Source organism: Miniopterus schreibersii, assembly GCF_964146895.1.
Source record: "Miniopterus schreibersii genome assembly, chromosome: 9".
Taxonomy (NCBI): domain Eukaryota; kingdom Metazoa; phylum Chordata; class Mammalia; order Chiroptera; family Miniopteridae; genus Miniopterus; species Miniopterus schreibersii.
In genome coordinates, this window is record NC_138118.1 from 2,536,651 (window position 1) to 2,555,944 (window position 19,294).

At 61.0% G+C, this 19,294-nt stretch overlaps 1 protein-coding gene across 4 annotated transcripts in view; it reads left to right on the forward strand.

Moving 5' to 3' along the window:
- Positions 1-19,294, forward strand: part of PRKAG2 (protein kinase AMP-activated non-catalytic subunit gamma 2) — a gene marked incomplete at its 5' end in the record, with an annotated part of 167,235 nt that overhangs the window by 31,408 nt on the left and 116,533 nt on the right. For all 4 annotated transcript variants that reach the window (XM_081147785.1, XM_081147784.1, XM_081147787.1 and 1 more), the window contains 2 exons: positions 16,155-16,226; positions 17,990-18,266. In XM_081147785.1, coding sequence (XP_081003911.1) covers positions 16,155-16,226; positions 17,990-18,266 — 349 coding nt within the window. The remainder of the gene's footprint in view (positions 1-16,154; positions 16,227-17,989; positions 18,267-19,294) is intronic.

A 19,294-nucleotide genomic window follows, 5' to 3' on the forward strand; every position in this document is an offset into this window, starting at 1 on the left:
CGTCCGTGGGCGTGCTCGCCTCTGCTCCCGCTCCCAGTCCTGTCCCTCCTTCCCCGCCAGCTGCAGGAGGGGGCGGGGGGGCCGGGGCTGCAGCTCCTGCAGGTGGGGTGGCCCCACCCCGAGACCCCGGCGTCAGGCCCCCTCGCGGAGTCTTAGCGGAGGCGACGGGCTCTGCCTTTCCCCTCCCGGCCCGAGTCGTGGTGTATGAAACGGGACCCGAACGAAAAGCACTGGGATCATGGAGGAGCCTTGGGACCTGGCCCGTGCTGTCCCCTGGGAGGCTCCTGACCACACCCAGGAGTCCGCCGGCCTCCTGCCGGAGCAGGGCCAGCTCTAGGAAGCGTACTTGCTGCTTTTATGGGGATGCACTGAAGAAATGGGGGGGGCCAAGGGTGGGAGATGGCCTCGCGTGGGAGCCGCCACTTGTCTGTCCTCGGGCGGGCGGAGACCAGCAGCCCGAACTCTTGACGAGCCTGGACAGGGCTGGACTCAGACAGCGGGCTCTGCCTCGCCCCCGCCGACACGGAGCAAGCCACGTAGTCTTGGTTTTGGGGGGGTTGCCCTCCAATCCCTTTCATAAGCCGGAGGCTAAGTGAGGGGAACTGGGGCTTGGAGTCCTTGATAGCTGGTGTTTGAGTCCTGGTGATTGGAGGCACCCAGGGGTGGGGATTATAATGGAAGAGAGGCTTGATTTTTGTGCTTCTGAACTTCCCCCCCAGGGGGCAGCTGGAGGAAAGGGGGCATTGGACAACGCGAGGCTCGTGGCCGTAGAGGGTCAAGCACCAGACTGTGGCAGCCGGGGACCTGGAGCTGCTGGGAGAGGGCTCCTCAGGGGCGGGGGCTCCACAGGCCATCCCCCTGCACCTTGGGACAGCGGGACATGGTCAGAATGGTGCCGCCAGGAGCCTTATGCCTGAGGGCAGGGGGACCCCACAACACACGTGGAGGGGACTTTCAGTGCTGTTAGGGGGACTGGGTCAGAGAAGTGTGGGCGCAGAGGGGAGGGCGGTGGAGGGTTGAGCCCACAAATCTTCCTCAGAAACTGAACCAGGGCCCATGGGCTCCGTGGGCTCCGTGGGCTCCGTGGGCTCCGTGGATTCCGTGGACTGTGGGCTCCGTGGGCTCCGTGGGCCCCATGGGCTCCGGGCCAGGCTGCCTTCTTATCAGAACAGCCCGGCTCGCGCACTGACCCTCGAGGCAGGTAACACGGCCACTTAGGTCCGGGGCTTCTCGCCTTTCCGGCTGCTTCCCCAGTTTGCATGGTCAGTCCCGAGGGCCAGGTACATCTAAAGTGGGGTTTTTGAGTTTGTTTGTTTGTTTTTGTTTGTTTAGCCCAACATTAGGCCCATGAGACAGGTGCAAACTCCTTTTTATAGAAGAGGAAACCAAAGATTTAATTCTTTCAGCAAAGATCATTGATAATCTAGGCTATTGAAGGCCGGTCATGTTCCTGCCTCCCCTGCGGTCCCAGGGCTGCAGTGGGACGAAGCGAGGGGTGGGGAGGAGGGCGGGGCAGGCTGAGGGCCGTGGGGTGGGCCCCAGGACGGCATTAAAACCAAGTCTTTACTGCAACAGACTCTTGAGTCCCGTGTGCCGGGCACTGGCCGTTCCAAGGTTAGTAAGACGCTTGGTCTTGACCTCAACGCCCGATGCTGCTGGGTAGCCGGGGCCCCCCCGCCGTGGAGGTGCTAATGTGGGGTCCCTGTGCCCGCTCAGCTGTTAACTAGTGGAATCCTTCTTGGGTTTTCACCAACCCTGTTGCTGCTCCACTTCTTGCCCACCCCTTCCCGTGTTCCCTCGCGCTCGGCCCGTGGGCTCATGTACCTTTGTTCCGTGTACTGTTCTCTGTCCGGTTATGTTCAGTTAGTTCCTGTCCATTGATTCCGTTGGTAGCTCCCTGTGGGCGGCCAGCGGGGTTTTCGTTTCTTAGGATTTGTCTCCAGATCCCCTCTTAGGACGCCGCCAGCCGTTGGTGTTTCGGTAAATGTTTACTGATGTATGAGGCAGCATGTCTGACATTTTCATGGACATTCACTATTTTCATGCCCGTGACAACCCTGGGGGGGGGGCTCATTTTACACACGAGGAGCTGGAGGCTCTGAGAACTTGAATCATTGACTGAGGCTGCGCAGACAGGAAATGGCAGACGGGGGTCCAGTCTCGCGCCCTGAGTTTCAGTCGCCTGCCCCCCCCCCCACTGCACCCTTCGGACAAGTGACGAACCTCTGGCGGTGGACACTGGCACCCCCCCGGCCCACAGTCTCAGCACCCCGACACCTGGGGTGGACAGACAGTGTGCACCCGTGGACTCTGCGGGCTCCCCAGCAAACCTGCGTCTGCCTGGGAGAAACCTCTCCCATGAGCACGGCTTAAACCTTAGAGCCCTAAAGTGGTTTAATGACAGACTACAGGGCCCTGACCTCAATTACTAAAATCTGAGTTATGAGAAGAGTGTAAGCCCGTCGCCTGGAAGCCCAGGTGCCCAGGAAGCCTGCGACATCCCCCCCTCGAGCCTCAGAGACCCTCTGCCCTGGGCGTGGGTGTTGGACTTGAGTTTGAGTCTCTGTCTTACTCACTACTGTGCGGGGACCACGGGCAAATTGTGTCATCTTTCTGAGCCTGGTTTTTTTTTCTCCTAAAGATGCAGCGATAACAGTGAGGCCTCACAGGGTTGGGGTGGAGACCAGTGGACCAAGGGCCAGGTCCCGGCACATAATAGATGCTCAGTAAAAGGCCCGTCCCTTTAGGCGAGCGGTCAGTTGGTGGGGCGCCCCCGGGGGAGCCCAGGAGAATGCCTCTCACAGCTGTGCTGGACTCGGCTGTTTTCTGATGGGATCCCCTGGGTCTTAGTACTTTGATTATTTGCTGGGAAATCGAGGCAGGAGGGCTTGGGCTTCTGTGGGGTTCACAGAGTTCCGTTGCCGCTCTCGCCCGCCGGTTTTCTCTCTGTCCTTGGTGACAGTCAAGCCACCCCCTCCCCCGCCCACCTGTCGTCGCAGTCCCTTTCCCGATCGCCTTTGGCACCCTTCACCCCGAGACAGGGCGTGGGGGGGGGGGGCGGGAGGGAGTAGAGGAAAAGCAGAGCCGGCCTCGGGTTCTGTTTTGATTTCACTTTGCGGTGGCATTGCGCGGTTTAATGTCTGCCTTGAAGGGAGCCTCCATCTGCCCGGTAGTAACGGCTCCAGCTCCTCAGTCACCGCGAGGCAGAGCTGCTCCGTGCGGATTCAGTGCATCAGGGAGCAGGCCCCGCCTCCGAGGCCCCACGGCCTGGGGGGCTGCCGCCGTGGTGGGGGCCCGGCCCAGGCGGCCACGCTGGGGGAGCACATTCTCTCCCTGCTGGTCTCCCTTCAGGGGGCGCGGGGCCGCCGTGGTCTGGAGCTGCTCACGCAGGGTTGCACGGCGCCTTGGAGAGGGAACCAGGTGCGGGTCAGGCGTGGAGCCCGGGCACATGCCACGCCAGGCCCCGGAGACTTTGTGAGCCTTTTGTTTCCTTGTAGCCCGAACAGCTCCTGTGTTTTGACCTTGCAGTCAGACTCGCTGCTTGGTTTGCAGGCTGAGTGGGCTGAGTCACGTTTCCATGACGGTGGGGGGGGGGGGGTGTAAAAGTGGGGCTGATGCTGGTGAGCATTTGGGGTGTCCCGAGGCCTCCAAGGGGAAGGGTGACCTGTGTTCGGGAAAAGGTCAGGAGGAAACAGCACGTGACACTCGCTTAGTGTGGGGACAGGTGCTCAGCCCTCCGATGACCAGGACCAACGAGCGGGATCTTCCATGAACCATATTGGGCATGAGATGTCCTTTCTCAGGAAGGAAAAAGGTGACAGAACATGCAGGATAATGGATCAGGGCGAAGGCTTCTTTGGGTGAGGGTGACAGCGGCCCTGGGACACCGCCCTGCAGCTCCGGGGCGGCTGAGGTTGAGACCCTGGTCCCACGTGCTGCTTGTCCACGTTGGGAGACGCATGAGGACATCGTTAGAAATATTTTCGCCCGGAAGGATCGGGCCCAGTCGGGGTGGCTCAGCAGCTGGGCATCGACCTGTGAACCGGGAGGTCGAGGTTCGATTCCCAGGCAGGGCGCAGGCCCGTTTGCAGGCCCGGTCACCAGTAGGGGGCGGGCAGGAGGCGGCCCACTGATGATGCTTCTCTCTCATCGATGTGTCTCACTCTCTCTCCCTCTCTCTGAAATAAAAACATTTTAAAAAAAAAAAATCAAGCTAACTATACCCCTTCCCACCAGCCTGGGCAGGAAATCTGTGTTTCTACAAAGGCTGGTTTTCTGGATAACGCCCCCCTCACCCCCCAGAAGGGGTACCAGGCGGCTCAGCAGCCAGGTGAGCTTCCCTACTTCAGGGTCAGGAGTGAGCTGGATGTGTCCTTGGGGGAGCATCTGCTTTTTTGGGGGGAGCAGAAATAAGATGCTTCGGTGATGAGAGGAAAGAAGAAGCTTCCGGGGCCAGATGCTGGGGAGCCTGGCACAGCCCCGCGCAGCCCCCTCCAGCCCCGGGCAGGGCAGCACCCCTCCGTATAGGGGAGGCTGGTGACACTCCTGCCACTAGTGCCAGGGCTTCCTGGTGACCCCGCTGCTGGTACTGGGCTGTCATGAGGCTGGAAGGGGTGGAGCGTGGGGGGGGGGGCTGTGCTGGAGATTCTTCTGTTTTGGACAGATTTCTGCTCAGGTTCACAGAGCCCTCTGCCCCCTGGAGGGATTTGTCCTTCATGTTAGGCCAAGACCCCAGCCAGGTGTCTACCCAGAACCGCCAGGCCTGGCTCGGAGCTGGCGGCAGGCATCTGTCACCACCCACTCGCTCTGAGTCATCCCACACTTATCTGCTCGAATCACAGAGCCTTGAAATCCAACACAGACCCAGGGGGACACTTGGAAAGGAGGGTGGGTCCTGGGCCAGGCGGAGGGACACGTTCCAATCAGGCCTGGGGGTGGGGAAAGGGGCTTTGAGTACCTGGCTTGGGGGCCTGGGAACCCCTTTGTTCTTGGTCCCTTGGGATAGTGTCAGGACGCCCCCCCACCCCAGGCCTTGCCAGACCCCTGGTGATCTCACTAGTGGCCACCTTGTGGCTGTCCCCAGGAAGACGTCTCCTCCTCCAGGCTGCCTGGAGAGAGGGCCCTGGGGAGTCACGGGGCTGCAATGCAAACGTTGTCTATTCTTCATGTTTCTGGGGTACGGTCCCCGAGGGGCCATGGCTGCTCAAGGGCAAAGCGGTTATGATTCCTGACGGACGTTGTCACATGGCCTCCTCGGGACGGGACCTGTGGGGTTGGCTCTCTTTCTTCTCCAGGGACCTCCCCGGGGACGTGCTGGTCTCCCAGGTCCGAGTAGAACGGGTCTTTGGGGAATGTCAGCCCCACGGTGGTCCTCGAAGGTCAGAGTCCACTCACTCTGGGTGCAAGGACCTGAGACCTGGAGCCTCATGTTTTGCGAGTTGGGGGAGGTGTCCCCAGGACCTTGTAGGTGCAAAGGGCAGAGGTATGTGGTCTGGAGGCTTCCAGGACACGTGTGATCAAGAATGGGGAAGAAAGGGCTGGAGGTACCAGGGGATGGACAATCCCCAGGGTCCCCTGGCTCTAGGAATGTCCCCCCAGGAACTGGCCCCGAACCTTCTGGGCTTTTTCAGCAAAAAAATAAAGGTCCCAGAGGAAGTAGATGAGAAATGCTGAGGTCTGACTGGCTCAGGGAGAAGTTTCCCCCTGGCCTCATCCTGGCCCAAAGGGAGGCACGTGGCCTGGGCCACGTCCTGCCCACGAGGACATCTCAGTGCCCAGGGCCTCCTGAGAGGGGATGGCTTCTAACCCAGTTCCTAGGGTGTGAGAAACAGGCCTTTATTTTCCCTGCCTGGGAAAACAACCCCTGCGTCTTGTACCTGACTCCCCGCCGTGGCAGCCGCTGGTCTAGAAGTTTCTGCTGTCCTGGCTCTGGCCTCACGTGCACCATGTTTCTCCCCTCCCCTCCTTATATAACGAGCCCCCCTTTCCCCAGAATGGAATGGATTTGTTGGCGGTTAAAAAACAAACAACAAAAGCCTAGCAGATTCCTCGTTTGGAGTCGTTAGTGCCGTGGTTTGTGGATTTGTGTCCCCACTGACCGTGGGTGTGTCCACTGCTCCAGACAGGCCGAAGCTGCCAGGGGCCTGCGGTTGGCACCTGCTTCCACCTGGAGCAAGGAGGCCGCAGCCCTGGGTCCAGGGCCCACACCGGCCACTGGGCCTGGGCTCTCAGGCCTCCCGGGGCCGCCTGCCGCCCCCGCGAGCTGCACTGGCCCGGAGACCTCCTGCCTGAAGGCCGGGCCTCAGGTAAGGTCCCCGCGGCTCAGGGCCCTGAGTCTGGGCTTCGGCGGTGCACCGCTCCTCTGCCTTCTGGAAGGACTCAGAGCCGTGGACATGGGATAAGTGGCTGCTCCAGCTCCTGTCCCCAGGGGGACCACGGGTCACCACAGGTCTCTCGGGGGGGCTTTGGGCAGGCCCTGCAGCCACATTGCAGGCTCCTGGTGCATCCCTGCTCTCCCCTCGTGGGGCTGCCCGAACTTGCCCGGCGTGGCCCTCGGCGGGCCCTGCCCTGGAAAGAAGGGGAAATGAACAGGTGCCGTCTCACAAATGACAAAGAAGGGAGATTTGGACCAAGAGCTTTGCTGTTTGGAGGAAAGATGCAAAGACGCCAACTAGAACAGCCTCGTATATTAAGTGTGAGTGACATTCAGCGTACCCAGCACCGCCGGCCTGTGCCGGGGTCCACCTGCACTGGGGCTCTGTAAGACAGTGGTCATCTTATGTCATAGAAACGTGCACTAGAGAGTTGAAACCGGCTAGAAAGAGCACTGTGGGAGAGAAGCTGCGAGAAGCAGCAAGACCAGGATTGGGTCCGGCTGGGTGGTGACTCTACCACGTGGCTCTGACCAGCTCGCTCGAATCTCCCTGGACATCCGTTAACCCCAGTCACACACACACCCCCCCCCCGGAATAGAAGGGGGTTGATTTGGAAGATTTCTGAGCTCTTCCCACCGTAACATCCGGTGGCTGCATTATTTCCCTGGGTTTGGGTGTCAGGAGACCAAGGGGCTGCAGCTGGCCTGGGTCAGGGGGGTCCAGGTGCTGACAGACACCACTCTGCAGGGCCCTGGGGGGGTGATCCCCCCCCACCCCATGCCCAGGGTGTAACTGCTGGTAGCCCCGGGGCTGCTGAGATTGGCCGGGACAGCAGTGCCCAGAGGACCAGGGAGGGACAGGTGGGGTGGGGTGACCAGGGGGGAGGTAAGGAGTTGCCCACCTCCCCATGACGGTGCAGAGACGGGACTCTCTCTCTCCATTTCCTGCCTATTTCTGGGCACGAAGTACAAAGAGGGGTCAGAGGGCTCCCGCCAGGCCAGAGGGAAACAGATGGGGCTCATCACTGTCCCCTCTCGGGACATCTGGAGGGACAGATGTCAGCTCACCTCAGGTCACCTGCACCGCTGCAAAGCCCACCCGGGGCAGCACTGTCCCGACAGGTACGTCCTTTTATTCCACGTCCACATGCGTGGGCGCGCGTCACCCAAACAAAAACTTCACGACACCCCGAGAGGCACCCTTATTTTACTCTAATTCATACTTTTTTGGGGCTGCGTCACCCACTCAGTCATGATCCACTGGTGGGTGGGGGCTGTTTGTTCAAAACACGGTTGGCCCAGCGCGTCTGGGGCAGCCAGCTCGCTGAGGGACGAACGCGCCTGGGCGGCAGGTGATGGCTCTGCTCTTTGTGACGCGTTGTTGGCTCAGCCCCGGCACGATTTCAGAGCCCTGGTGTCGCTGCTTCCTCTGAACTCCGTGTATTCCTCAGCCTATCCTGTCTGTGCTGGGACAGAGCAGGGCGGGGGGGGGGTCAGCAGGTACGGATGGAAGGCCCGTCCGGCACCTGTTAGGAAGAATCTTCCCATATATGGTTTTATAAACATGGACACTGGATATTCTGAAATTCTGAGCCGAAAGCTGTTGTGGGCTTCGGCTCCCGGGCCCAGTCCCGAGCCAGCCGGGGTAGGCGGATAGGAGCCGGACGAGGCCTCCAAGCCCTGACTCACGCAAGAGCCTCCTGCATGGGGGAGGGTGTGTCTCGGAGCCCTGTGGCCTTATGAACGCGTCCCCTGGGTGCCAATGTAATCTTCATTTGTGGGTTCCCTTCTGCAGTTTGTCTTCAAACACAGACCAAAACCACTTGATCCCCCCCGCCCCCCGTGGTGCCCACGCTGCCTGCGGGGCTCCAGGCAGGGCAGACAGGGAGGCCGGCTATCAGGGGGGGGCCTCAGGTCTGACCCAGGGCCACTGGGTTCGTGGGACAGACCCACAGAGGGGCCAGTCCCAAGGCTACCACAGTCTCGTTGGCGGTTTGGCATTTTCTTTCCCAGTAAATAAACCCTCTCCGGAGACACAGAGCTGGTCTTTTCAGGCCCCGTCGTAACGTAAGGTTTGTCTCAGCAAAACCACAGAGCGTCAGAGCTGCAAACAGCCCGAGGGAGGAAGGGCCGGCCCCCGTCTCAAGGATGGCCCGTGTTCAGCCTGTCCTTGCCTTCAGAGGCCGGAGTGACCGAGATACCCAGCGTCAATGCCATTCTCTTATCGCTGGGCCTCGCTCTTTGCCGCACTCAGACCCATCCCCAGTTATTCATACATCAGGACGAGTGAGCTCGTTAGCACCTTTCCCAGGATCAGTGTTGTTCAGGGACAGACAGTCTGTCATTTGAGTGCCGCCATGTGCCCGGGACTGTGGAGGAGCCAGTCACTCCGGTGAGTGGGACAGGGCCTGGCCGGCGTGCCGAGGGGAAGGGCGCTTACTTCCAACTCAGCCCATGGATGTCTGGCGGAAACGCACGCGCTTACCCCGTGAGTGATGTCACGGTGACGTCACAGTGACCGCCCCGGGTTCCCAGGTGAGGCTGTGGGACTTCTCTACACCTGCTGTCCTCCGTGCCTAGTGTCCTTCCGCGGCGGTGAAAATGGGCCTGTTGGGGCTGTGTCCTGTTTTTCCCCAAGTGCCGGGATGGGCTGCCTTCCTCACTCCCGTCGCTGTCCTCTCGTCCAGCTGTTTGCTTTGGGGGTTTCTCACGGCCCTTGGCAGAGTGAAGGGCCTGTTCTGTGTACAGAGACCCCCCCTGGTGACCGAGTGGGCCCACTCACCTTCTTGGGGACAGCCTCCCGGCCTCCCACCTGAGGTCAGCACCCACTGGCTCTGGGTGAGGGGTCCAGGGTTCTACCAGTCAGGGCTCACCCGAGAAACAGAACCGAGAGAAGAGAGATCACCCATATATAGCCTTAATATACGGGCATTAATATGAATATACATGTTATAGACCCTAAGCACCCATACATTAATACCAATGTGCAATAATATATGTATAGGGCGTCCCCAAAAATGTATGCACACTTTTAACAGCTGATAGCTCAATTTTGAAAATGAAATGTATTTTAATGAACTGCCTTTATAATTCTTCAGGGTGTGTGTATACATTTTTGGGGAACCCCCTATATATATATATATTACGTATACTTTAGACATATGTATCTTAATGTGTGTGTGACTACAAGTTAATGTAGTAAGTATACATAGCATATAATTAGTGTATAAATACATTGTTATATAATGTGTCTATATATTGAGGGATTTAAGTGACAAGTCCTCACTGATGGGACAGGCCAGCGGTGGACACTCAGGCGGGAGTCGGTGCTGGCTTCTGGCGTGGGATTCTCCTTCTTTGGGAAAGCTCCCTTTTCGCCGTGAGGCCCGCAGCCGATTGGGGGAACCCCTGCACCTTATGGGGGGCCGTCCGCTTTACTGAAGGGCAGTGAGCACAGACCCTGACCTCACCTACAGATGCCGGCACCGCGGCCTCTGGGGTTGGGCTCGGTTAAAGTGCGGGTGCCGCGGCCGGGCCAAGGGGAACAGGACTTAACCGTCACAGACTCGATGGCGGCTCCGGTCAGGGGCGCCCAGAGCTCCCTCGTCTGTAACGTCTCCCTCCTCCCATCACCGACATGGGCCTGACTCCCACCTGCCGTGGGAGCTGGACAGACACCTGTGGGTGGCCTGTGGGGGGGTGGCTGCCGCAGACGGTGCAGGGTGGCTCCCGCCTGTGTCTTCTGGGGCCTCCCCAGGTACTTGCCTCGCTCCTGGCTGGGAGCTGACCCAGTCCCCTGTCGCCTCCACCCGACTCCCTTCCCGCAGGAGGAACTGGGGCTGGAAGAAGACAGGGCGCTGGGTAGAATCCGGTTCCTAAGCTTCGCGGTTAGCAGGGGCTGGGCTTAGCCTGCCTGAGGCAGTCGCCTTAAGGGGTCGCTTTGGGGGCCTGAGCGAGGACGGGATTTAGAGAGAGCCCCCCACGGCGACCTTCTGAGGTTTCCTTTAGCTCTGGTCGAGCCCAGGCTGCCCACAGGCGGGGCAGGCCCAGCTGCCCCTTCACAGGGAGACAGTGGCGTCTCCAGAGCAGCCGTCTCTCCGGAATAGCCGTGCTCGGGCCGTGAGTCACCCTGCCTCCCGCCGGGGAGGGGATGGAGGCCGCTCTGAGTCTCAGGAGGCAGCTCACGTCCCTGCAGAACCTTTCCAGCCAAATTTCAGCCGGAGTCGGTTGACCCGGGACTCAGGGCAGTGCCCTGGGTGACACCCCGTGTCCCCCTCCACAGCCTTGATTTTGGCGAGCGTGTCCTTGACGGTGGCCTTCACGACCCCTGCGGTGCGAGGACCCTCACTGTGGAGGGGCCTCGGTGTGTATCAGCCGGCCTGGTTTTCACGACCCTCCACCCTACGGCACCGTGGGCCCATTTAGCAGATTGGAAACCTGAGGCCCTTGGATGCTAAGGTGACTTGTTGCGCGCAGGAGAGCGGAGGGGACAGTGGAGGCCTCTGGACCTCTCTGGTCTAGGAATTCTGTGGCTACTTGGTTCTGAGAGAAGAGCTTACTGTCCATTTGGAGCCAGCCCAGCCCCCTAGTGAGGGTCAGGGATAGTGACGGGACAGGGGAGGGCCGGTTGCATGGCCCAGGGCTTCTTTCTCTGAAGAAGGGCCAGCTCATTGCCCGGCGGAAGACCCAGGTCATCGGCCGGGGGACAGGCCGAGGAGGCGAGCCAGCCGTGTGGACCAGTCAGGACCACCAGGCGGAGGGAGGTGGGGGGGGTGGCGCCGGAGTGAAAAATCGTGGTTTTCTTTTCTTTCCTACATCAGGAAGCCTCTCCGACTGCAGTCAGGAGCCACGATGTCCTCTGTGGAAAACAGAATGCTGGCACCTCTCCGAGAGTTAAGTTTAGGCCTTCCCCTCGTTTGGCTCCGGTCCCACCCCCATTGCCGAGTTCCAGGGATTCAGGGTTGGTTCCTTATTTTTTTCTGAGAGCGGTTATATAACGTGAGTGTTTTTCAAAGGCTCCAGTTGACCTCGGCTCTGGTCACCGCCCCCCCGCCGTGGTACCAGGAATTGTCCGTGTGGCGGAGTCGAGGTTTTGTGCAGCCAGTCCACCTGGAGACACCTCCCTGTGCCCCCCCCCAAGGTCTCGCCAAGGCCCTCGCCACCGAGACGCCAGCTTCAAGCCATGGTCCCAACAGGCCAGACGCAGACATGGCTGAGCTATGTGGGCAGCTCCCTCCGTGTCGGACAGGGAGTGGGCGAGCAGGGGAGATGGGCAGGGCAGGGGGTTCCGCGTGGGAACCTGAGTGACCCACAGTTCAGGGGATGCCACTCATGGCTTTCCTGGAATCACACCGAGCGCCTGCTAGGACCCCCCTGCATCTGTCCTGACCACCCAGATGCTTAAGATTGAGGGATTTTAGCCCGGCGGGCGCAGCTCAGTGGTTAGAGCATCGGCCCGGGCGCCAAGAGGTCGCTGTGCGATTCCCGGTCAGGGCGCGTGCCCGGGTCGCGGGCTCGATCCCCAGCAAGGGGCGTGCAGGAGGCAGCCGATCGGTGTTTCTCCCTCATCGATGCCTCTGTCCCTCCCTCTCCCTTCCTCTTCTCTCTCAAATCAATAAAAATGCATTTTTAAAAAAAATTTGAGGGGCCTTAGAAATGGATCGAGAACCGAGAGCTCAGCACTCGGAAGCTGATCAAGACGTACGTCAGGGGGAAAGTGACAAATGCCGCTGGGTCGTAACCACCTCTGTGAAGCATCACCAGGGGCTCGAAGGGCACGGCCTTCTCCTGCCCTTGGTGTCGCCTGAGTTCATGAAGACTCGGCCCGAAGGCCCCGAGCGCCGAGGGCCAGGGAGAGGATTTGAAGGCTCGGGAGCAGAAAAGCTTATTTTCCTGACTGGCCGTAGAGGGGAGAGTGCGTTTTATTCTCGACGGGGGAGCACCCCTCTAAAGGACTCCAGACCCCACCTGCTGTTTAGCTCAACAGATAAGAACAGAGGACCTGGGAGCTTAAAGGCATTTTCTGAAATTACCCGGCTAAACCCTCTCATTTGACAGATGTGAGACTGAATCTGGACGTGCCCGGGGACCCCCGGGGCAAACAGCAGGGGCTGGTGCCCGGCCTCTGTCTCGCTGCTCTGAGCAGGTCGTGTCCCTACCTGCCGAGGGACCCGGGACTGGGGTGTGCCCGGGTGGCTGGCTGGCTGGCTCCAGATGTCCCCGGCACGCGGCATCCTCGGGTCTGCTCAGCATGGCGCGGAGCGAAAACCTCGCTCCATGTGTTCCTTCCTCGGCGGGAATCAAACGGCCGGTCGTTTTGCAGGAATGTTCGATCGTGACCCCGACATCTGAACCGCCCCCCCCCCCCTTGGCCCTCGGGTGCCGGCTGTGCCCCTGACATTGGCAGCCGCTCTGTTTGTCCTTCATTTGCGCGCTCGGCGGGCTGCTTTCTGGGGTACCCCAGCTGCATCAACAAAGAGGTTTCGTAAGGCCGAGCGTCGGAAACGCTGACCGGGCAGGACCGCGTCGGACCCGCCGGCATCTTCGGCCGAGGCCGAGGCGCGAGTGAGGCAGCCCCGTCCTGCGGGGACCCACGCATCCCTCGGCTGTAACAGGACAGAGCCGTTACCTTAGGGAGAAACGCGGGCTGAATATCAGGGGTGCAGGGAGCTGTAAGCAACAAGCCCCAACTCTACAGAGTGTAGCCGTGCCCGCCGGGCGGTGGGACGCTCCACACTCCCTGTCCTTGGCAACATCTGCGTCTGAATTGTTTCTAATTAAAAAGTAACCCTTCGCCCGGCCGGCGTGGCTTAGCGGTTGAGCGTCGACCTGGGATCCAGGCGATCGGGGTTCGATTCCCGGTCGGGGCACATGCCCGGGTTGCAGGCTCGATCCCCAGTCGGGGGCCTGCAGGAGGCGGCCGATTGATGACTCTCATCATTGATGTTTCTCTCTCTCTCCCTCTCCTTTCCTCTCTCTGAAATCAATAAAGATACATTTTTCTAAAAAAATTAAAAAGAAAAAAAGTAACCCTTGGAGAGAAAGTTAGTATCGCCGCTGCCTCGGGAGGAAGTGACTCACTGAGCTGTGCAAACCCTCACCCACCTTCCCCTTCCCCCGAGGCCTCGCCGTGCCGGGGATTCTCGTTTTTCACGGAAGAGCCCTCGGTCTTCGCAGCCTCGGACGCCGAGCGGGTGTTTGTTCCTGGCGCCGGGCCACCCCGGGGAGGTGGCGGAGTTGAGCAGAAAGAGCTCTGAGCTGGGAGTGGGTGGACCCGGGTCGCAGGGCCTGCTTGCCGCGGTCTGCTTGTCTGGCTTTGAGCAAGAGGCCTAAGTAGCCTCCCCGACCCTCAGTGTCTTCATCTGCACGCTGGGAGGATACCACCGGCCTTTCCTAGTTGCAGGGGCTGCTCTAAGTGAGGCGACAATGGGACGATTTAAGGACACGCCGGTGGCAGATGAGTGACGGCCCCGCCATCGACGCCTTGCTTTTTTGCGAGCGACTTCTGACTTCTGTCTGGATTTCTGTAGAGGGGTAGGGATGGGGGGGGGGGGGTAAATGATCCGCTTTCAAGGTCAGATCGCATCTCGGGAATTTTCCCAAACGTGGGGCTTTTCTCTTTCGTCCGGTGCTTCCCCGACAGGTGACATCATCAGCCCCAATCCTGATGATTCACGTCCCCAAACACCCTCCTACATGCTCCTCTCCAGGGCATGTGGCCACGGTCTGACAAGCCCAGAGTATAAAGCTGTCTCTTGGTGCCTCAACATCGCCCAATAAAATGCCCACCCAGCACCCAGGGAGGCCGACGGGACCGTGGAGGGGGGCAAGGGGCAGATGAAGCAGCGAGGAGAGCGTGAGGCTCTGGTGGGAGTTTAAAGTCACGAAATCATGCCGACAGGATGAGCTCCGCCGCCCGGGCCCTCTGGAACGTCAGCCGGCCCGAGAGGCCAGGTCCCCGTCACTGGGCCAGCAGATGGCCCCGTGGCCCTCACTGGAGATTTTCCCCCACCGGCCTCCTAGGTGCGCCATTTCCTGGTGAGCTCCGGGAGATTCAGATCGCGGAATGCGGGGCGGGGGAGACTTCCAGCACAGGCCACCACTCGTGCCAAGGGACTTGCCCGTGGGGACGCTTGGCTGGGCAAACACGCAGCGCCAGGCAGCGGGCGGGCGGTGGGCTGGACACTCTCGCTCGGGTTGGAAACAGCTGCGTGGGGCCGCCCCAGGCCGCCAGTGACAGGAGCCGGGCCGCGTCCCGGTCTCGGCTCTTTCAGGACCATCTTGACATGAGCCGGTGAACCACCGGGGCCCCGGCAGCCGGTCCTTAGGGGAGGAACATTAGAGCATCTATAAAAGGGCTTCCGCGTGTGGAAACCGACGTGCTGAACAGACGTCCAAGGGTGATGATTATCGGAGGCTGGAGGGGAATGTTCTCGTTAGAAAGGGAGATAAGCGCCCCACGCCTGGCTGCCCCTCGCTCCCCGGGAACGGAGCCGCGTGGCGCCTGCTTGATTGCGGGGCCGTCAGTGCGCCCGGCGCGCCTCTCATGCTGGGGCCGGGGGCGGGGGGTGCCTTTTTCAGGAGTTAATTCAAACGCTTTTGCACACCTGCTGTATGCCAGGCAGACCAGCCGGGAATAGCAAGATGAATAGCTCCTCCTGCCCTTGGTGTAGGGTCTTGTTAGAGAAACAGACTGATAGGTGGTGGAATGCAGCCCGTGGCCCTGCAGCCGATGGCCCTGCAGGTACGACCGAAGGGCTGTGGGAACACAGATAAGAGAAGAATTGATTCTGCCCGAGGATGGGGACCAGCCAGGGATAATATTTGAACTGGGCTTTGCAGGATGTGTAGGAGTTCGCTCTGAACCAGGATTTGGGGGCTGGGCGTGGAGGGCCGGAGGAGCAGCACAGCACAGAGGGGGGAAGGGCTCGGGGTGGTTGGAGGGTGGCAGCCAGCCGCTGGTCATGCACAGCCCTGGGCCAGGCTCCGTGCCGAGGCTGGGGCTGTCGGGGGGCGGGGGGTGTTCTGGGAAGGAGTCGAGTGGCCTTGAACTGAGGTGTCTGAGCAGTTAAGGAGAGTGTTCCAGACGAGCCGTGTTTGGAAAAACCACAAAAGGTCGTCCTGGGCTGTTGCTAAAAGAAGGAGCCGGGGCGCAGAGCATGTGAAAAAGTAAGGCTGTGGGATCAGCAAGTCCACGGGGCCTGGACTGGAGCCTGCAGGGCGAGGCCGGGTGGCTCATCCCGACAGTCCCTGTGGGACGCGGGTGGCTGTCCACCTGGGCTGCCGGCTGGGTCACTGGGATGCCTGCACCACACCGTAGACCAGTCAGCTCGCGTCCCCCTGAGACCCAAGCCCCGCGGGAGATTTCAGGGCGCAGCCAGGCCTGAGCTCAGTGCTGTCCGTCGCCGGTGCCCCAAAGATGGGCCTTTTCCCTCCACTCCCGCTCCCCGCTGGCTCCTCCCCACCTGCCCGAGTCCCCGCCTCTTCTTTCTTGCTCCTTCCCCCTGGGTGACAGGTGACCTGGTGACAGGCGACCGGGCAGCCACTTCCTGTTCTGGAAGCCACGTGGACCGTGGTCAGGATCTCCGGGGGGGTGTTAGGGTGTCGTCACCCCTGTTCTTCCACCGGCTCGCCATCCAGGTCCCTCCCTAATGGTTGATTTTCGAGGACGACCAGGAAGGGAGGGGAGGACACACACGTGGAGCCAGGTGCAGCCCCTGGATGGGGCAGGTGGGCACCTGAGGGCCACTGCCATTGACCACGTGCTCCGCTTCCATCCTAGGACCTGAGCTCCTTTGCCATGCCCTTCCTGGATGGAGACCTGGACAGTTCGGAAAAGCACTCTTCTCGTAAGGTAAGGTCACCTTTCTCGCAGCTCACCCGAGGTGCCACCGAGGCAGGACTTCCTCAGCAGGGGCCCCACACACACTTCTACCTGCACCCCCCTGCTCCCACCTGTGCTCCCACCTGCATTCCCACCTGTGCTCCCACCTGCAGGCCCGCCCTACAGCTGTTCCCAGCATCGGGTGGCCTCCTGGTACAGCCTGGAGGCAGGGCCTGGGGTGAAAGGTGTCTGTGTGGGTGGCAGGCGGAGGGCTGGAGGGAGGAGGACTGTGGACTCCGTCGCCCAGGCCCTTTCCTCGGCCCCCGCCCTCCCGCCCATGCCGCGTCCCCCGAGAGCAGGCACGGCCCCCCCCCGACTCTAGAGCCTCGGCAGGTCTGCTTCCCACGAGCCTCCGGGGACCTCGAGTTACCTGTGGGCCAGGACTGTGCCAGCTGCGTCCCTTTAGCGTGTCCTGTCACCTTTACACCCCTGCTTCGGCCGAGTGTCCTCGCTGGATAGAGGACACCGAAGCTTAGGCCACCTGTCACCCTGCTGGACGCCGAGCCGGGATCACACCCCAGCCTCTGCCTCTGGAACCCTTGCTCGTACCACCTGCCGCGGGGTCCTCTCCGTTCCCCCTGCCCCGCCACGGCCGCGGGCCCACGCCGCCCGCCACGCAGAGCCCCTCATCAGTTATCCTAAGGATTCAGAAAAGCCTCCGACAGCCCGAGCCCCGCCAGCAGGCGGTGAAGCTGGAGGCAGACGGAGAATCTGGGTGCAGCTCGCGCTGACCGGTTAGGGAAGGAAGGCCCGGCCCTCCCCGAGGCCGCGGGCTTGAGCTCTGCGGTTCCCGTCGGCACGGCCTCGGCCTCCGCCTCTCCCCTGGCCACCCTGGTCCTTCAGCGCAGGGCGGGGAGCGGCAGAGAGGTGGGCCCGAGGCTGGGGTCACTGAGGGTGGCGTCCCCACGGGCATCGCATCCTGTAAGGAGCCTCGCTCGAGCCCAGTTTGGGGCGCCCTCTGGTGGTGGAGGAACTCACAGGGGTCATGTGTCCAACGGGCACCCCAAGTGGGCAGAGGCCCAGCGGGCACAGTCCACCCACCTTCCCGGCACACCTGTGGTCACCGGGGTCTCAGCGAGCTGGGGGTTTCCCCGCCAGGCCTGGTCCTTGCCCAGGGAACCCTGTGACAAGTGACCGATGCAGCGAGCCCCAGAGGCTTTCGGCCTTGTCACTTTCTTCCTGACTGTCATCCAGCAATCACAGCAGCTAGAGGTGATACATGCATCCCTTCCCCGCACCGGGGCCCTTGGGACAGAGCCCCAGGCCCACTGTGTGCGGACAGTAGAGGCTCATTCCCTCCTTTCAAGGGGGCAGGAGAACACTGTCCCTGGGTGGCCAGACCTCGAGGACAACAAACGCGAGGTCTGGAGACGTAGAGGCCAGAAGACAGACCCACGAGCAGGTTAAAGGGCAAAGATACATCATTTCGAGCCAGGTTCTCTGCCTGCCTGTCCCCTCCTCCAGGAAGCCCTTCTGAGAGCTGGACAGAGGCCGGTGGGCCTCTGGGTGATGCTGACCGGCCCATGGACGGGCTGTTCTGGGGTCAGGTGCTTTTCCCAGGTCACCACTGTTTGTAGAAGAGCTTGGGGTTGTTTCTCAGACGGGGTGCTGTGGAGGAGCAGCTCGGTGACAGAAGATCCCGGAGGGGCAGGGGTGACAGGGACAGGCCCAGGGCAGGGCCGAGGTCTGAGTGCCTGAGTCCCCGTGGCTCATCCGTGCGCCTGTCTCCGCAGGTGGACAGCCCCTTCAGCTCGGGCAGCCCCTCCAAAGGTTTCTTCTCCAGGGGCCCCCAGCCCCGACCCTCCAGCCCCGTGTCTGCGCCCGTGAGGCCCAAGACCAGCCCCGGCTCTCCCAAGACCGTGTTCCCGTTCTACCAGGAGTCCCCACCGCGCTCGCCCCGGCGCATGAGCTTCAGCGGCATCTTCCGCTCCTCGTCCAAGGAGTCGTCCCCCTCGTCCAGCTCCTCCACCTCGCCGGGGGGCATCCGCTTCTTTTCCCGCTCCAGAAAAAGTAAGACACTCATGCTCTGTTTCAGGTGCGTGCCCGGCCACCGGGGACCTCCCTCCGGCCACGTGGCCAGGGTGCCACCTGCAGGTGCAGCAGAGCCGGCTGGGTGGCTCCCGTTGGTGCTGAGCGCCTACATCAGTGTCTGTCTGTCCCCGGGAGCAGGTGCCTACACCTGTGTCTGTCCCTGGGAGCAGATCTCTCTCCAGAACAATGTCGGTTTGTGCCTGTGGGCTCCTCCCTGCGCCAGTCCATTCGGTGTGGCCCAGCCTGTGGGCCGACCTATAAGATGCTCAGTGAGGCCTTGGCCTCCAGCCTTTTCTGAGAAACAGTTGTGGCGTGAAGCTAAGGTTTGCCCCCTGCCCGGGGCCAGGGGCTCAGCCCTTGCTCCGGTCTGCCCAGGGCCCCGGTTCCTGTGGTCCGGTATTGGGAGATCCGAGCGTCTCTCTTTCTGACAGATGGAGTGTGTTTGAGAGCGAGTTCTTTAGGATGGATCCTAAATATTTGTGATCTGAGTGCAGAACACTCTCAAGGGCACATACCTGGGTTGCAGGTCCCTGCGAGAGGCAACCAACTGATGTGTCTCTTTCACATCGATGTTTCTCTCTCTCTCGCCCCCCCTTCCACTCTCTCTAAAAAAAAAAAAAAAATTCAATGGAAAAAAATATCCTTAGGTGAAGATTAACAACAAATAAGATATGTCGAAGTCCTATCCCCCAGCGTCTCCGAGGGTGATGTGACCTGGAAGTGAAGCCATTGCCGATGTAATTGGTTGAGATAAAGTCAAACCGGGGCGGGGTTCGGGCCTGATGGGGTGTGACTGGTGTTTAATAAGAAGACGGCACTGTAAAGACAGACACGCAGGGAGAATGCCGTGTGACAACAAAGGTGGGGATTAGAGTGATGCGTCTACAAGCCAAGGGACGCCAGGGGGTGCCAGCAGCCACCAAAAGCTAGGAGAGACCAGGACCGACTCGCCTGCAGGTGCCACAGGGGGCAGGGCCGCCGGGCTCAGCAAACCTCCGGTTTTCTCT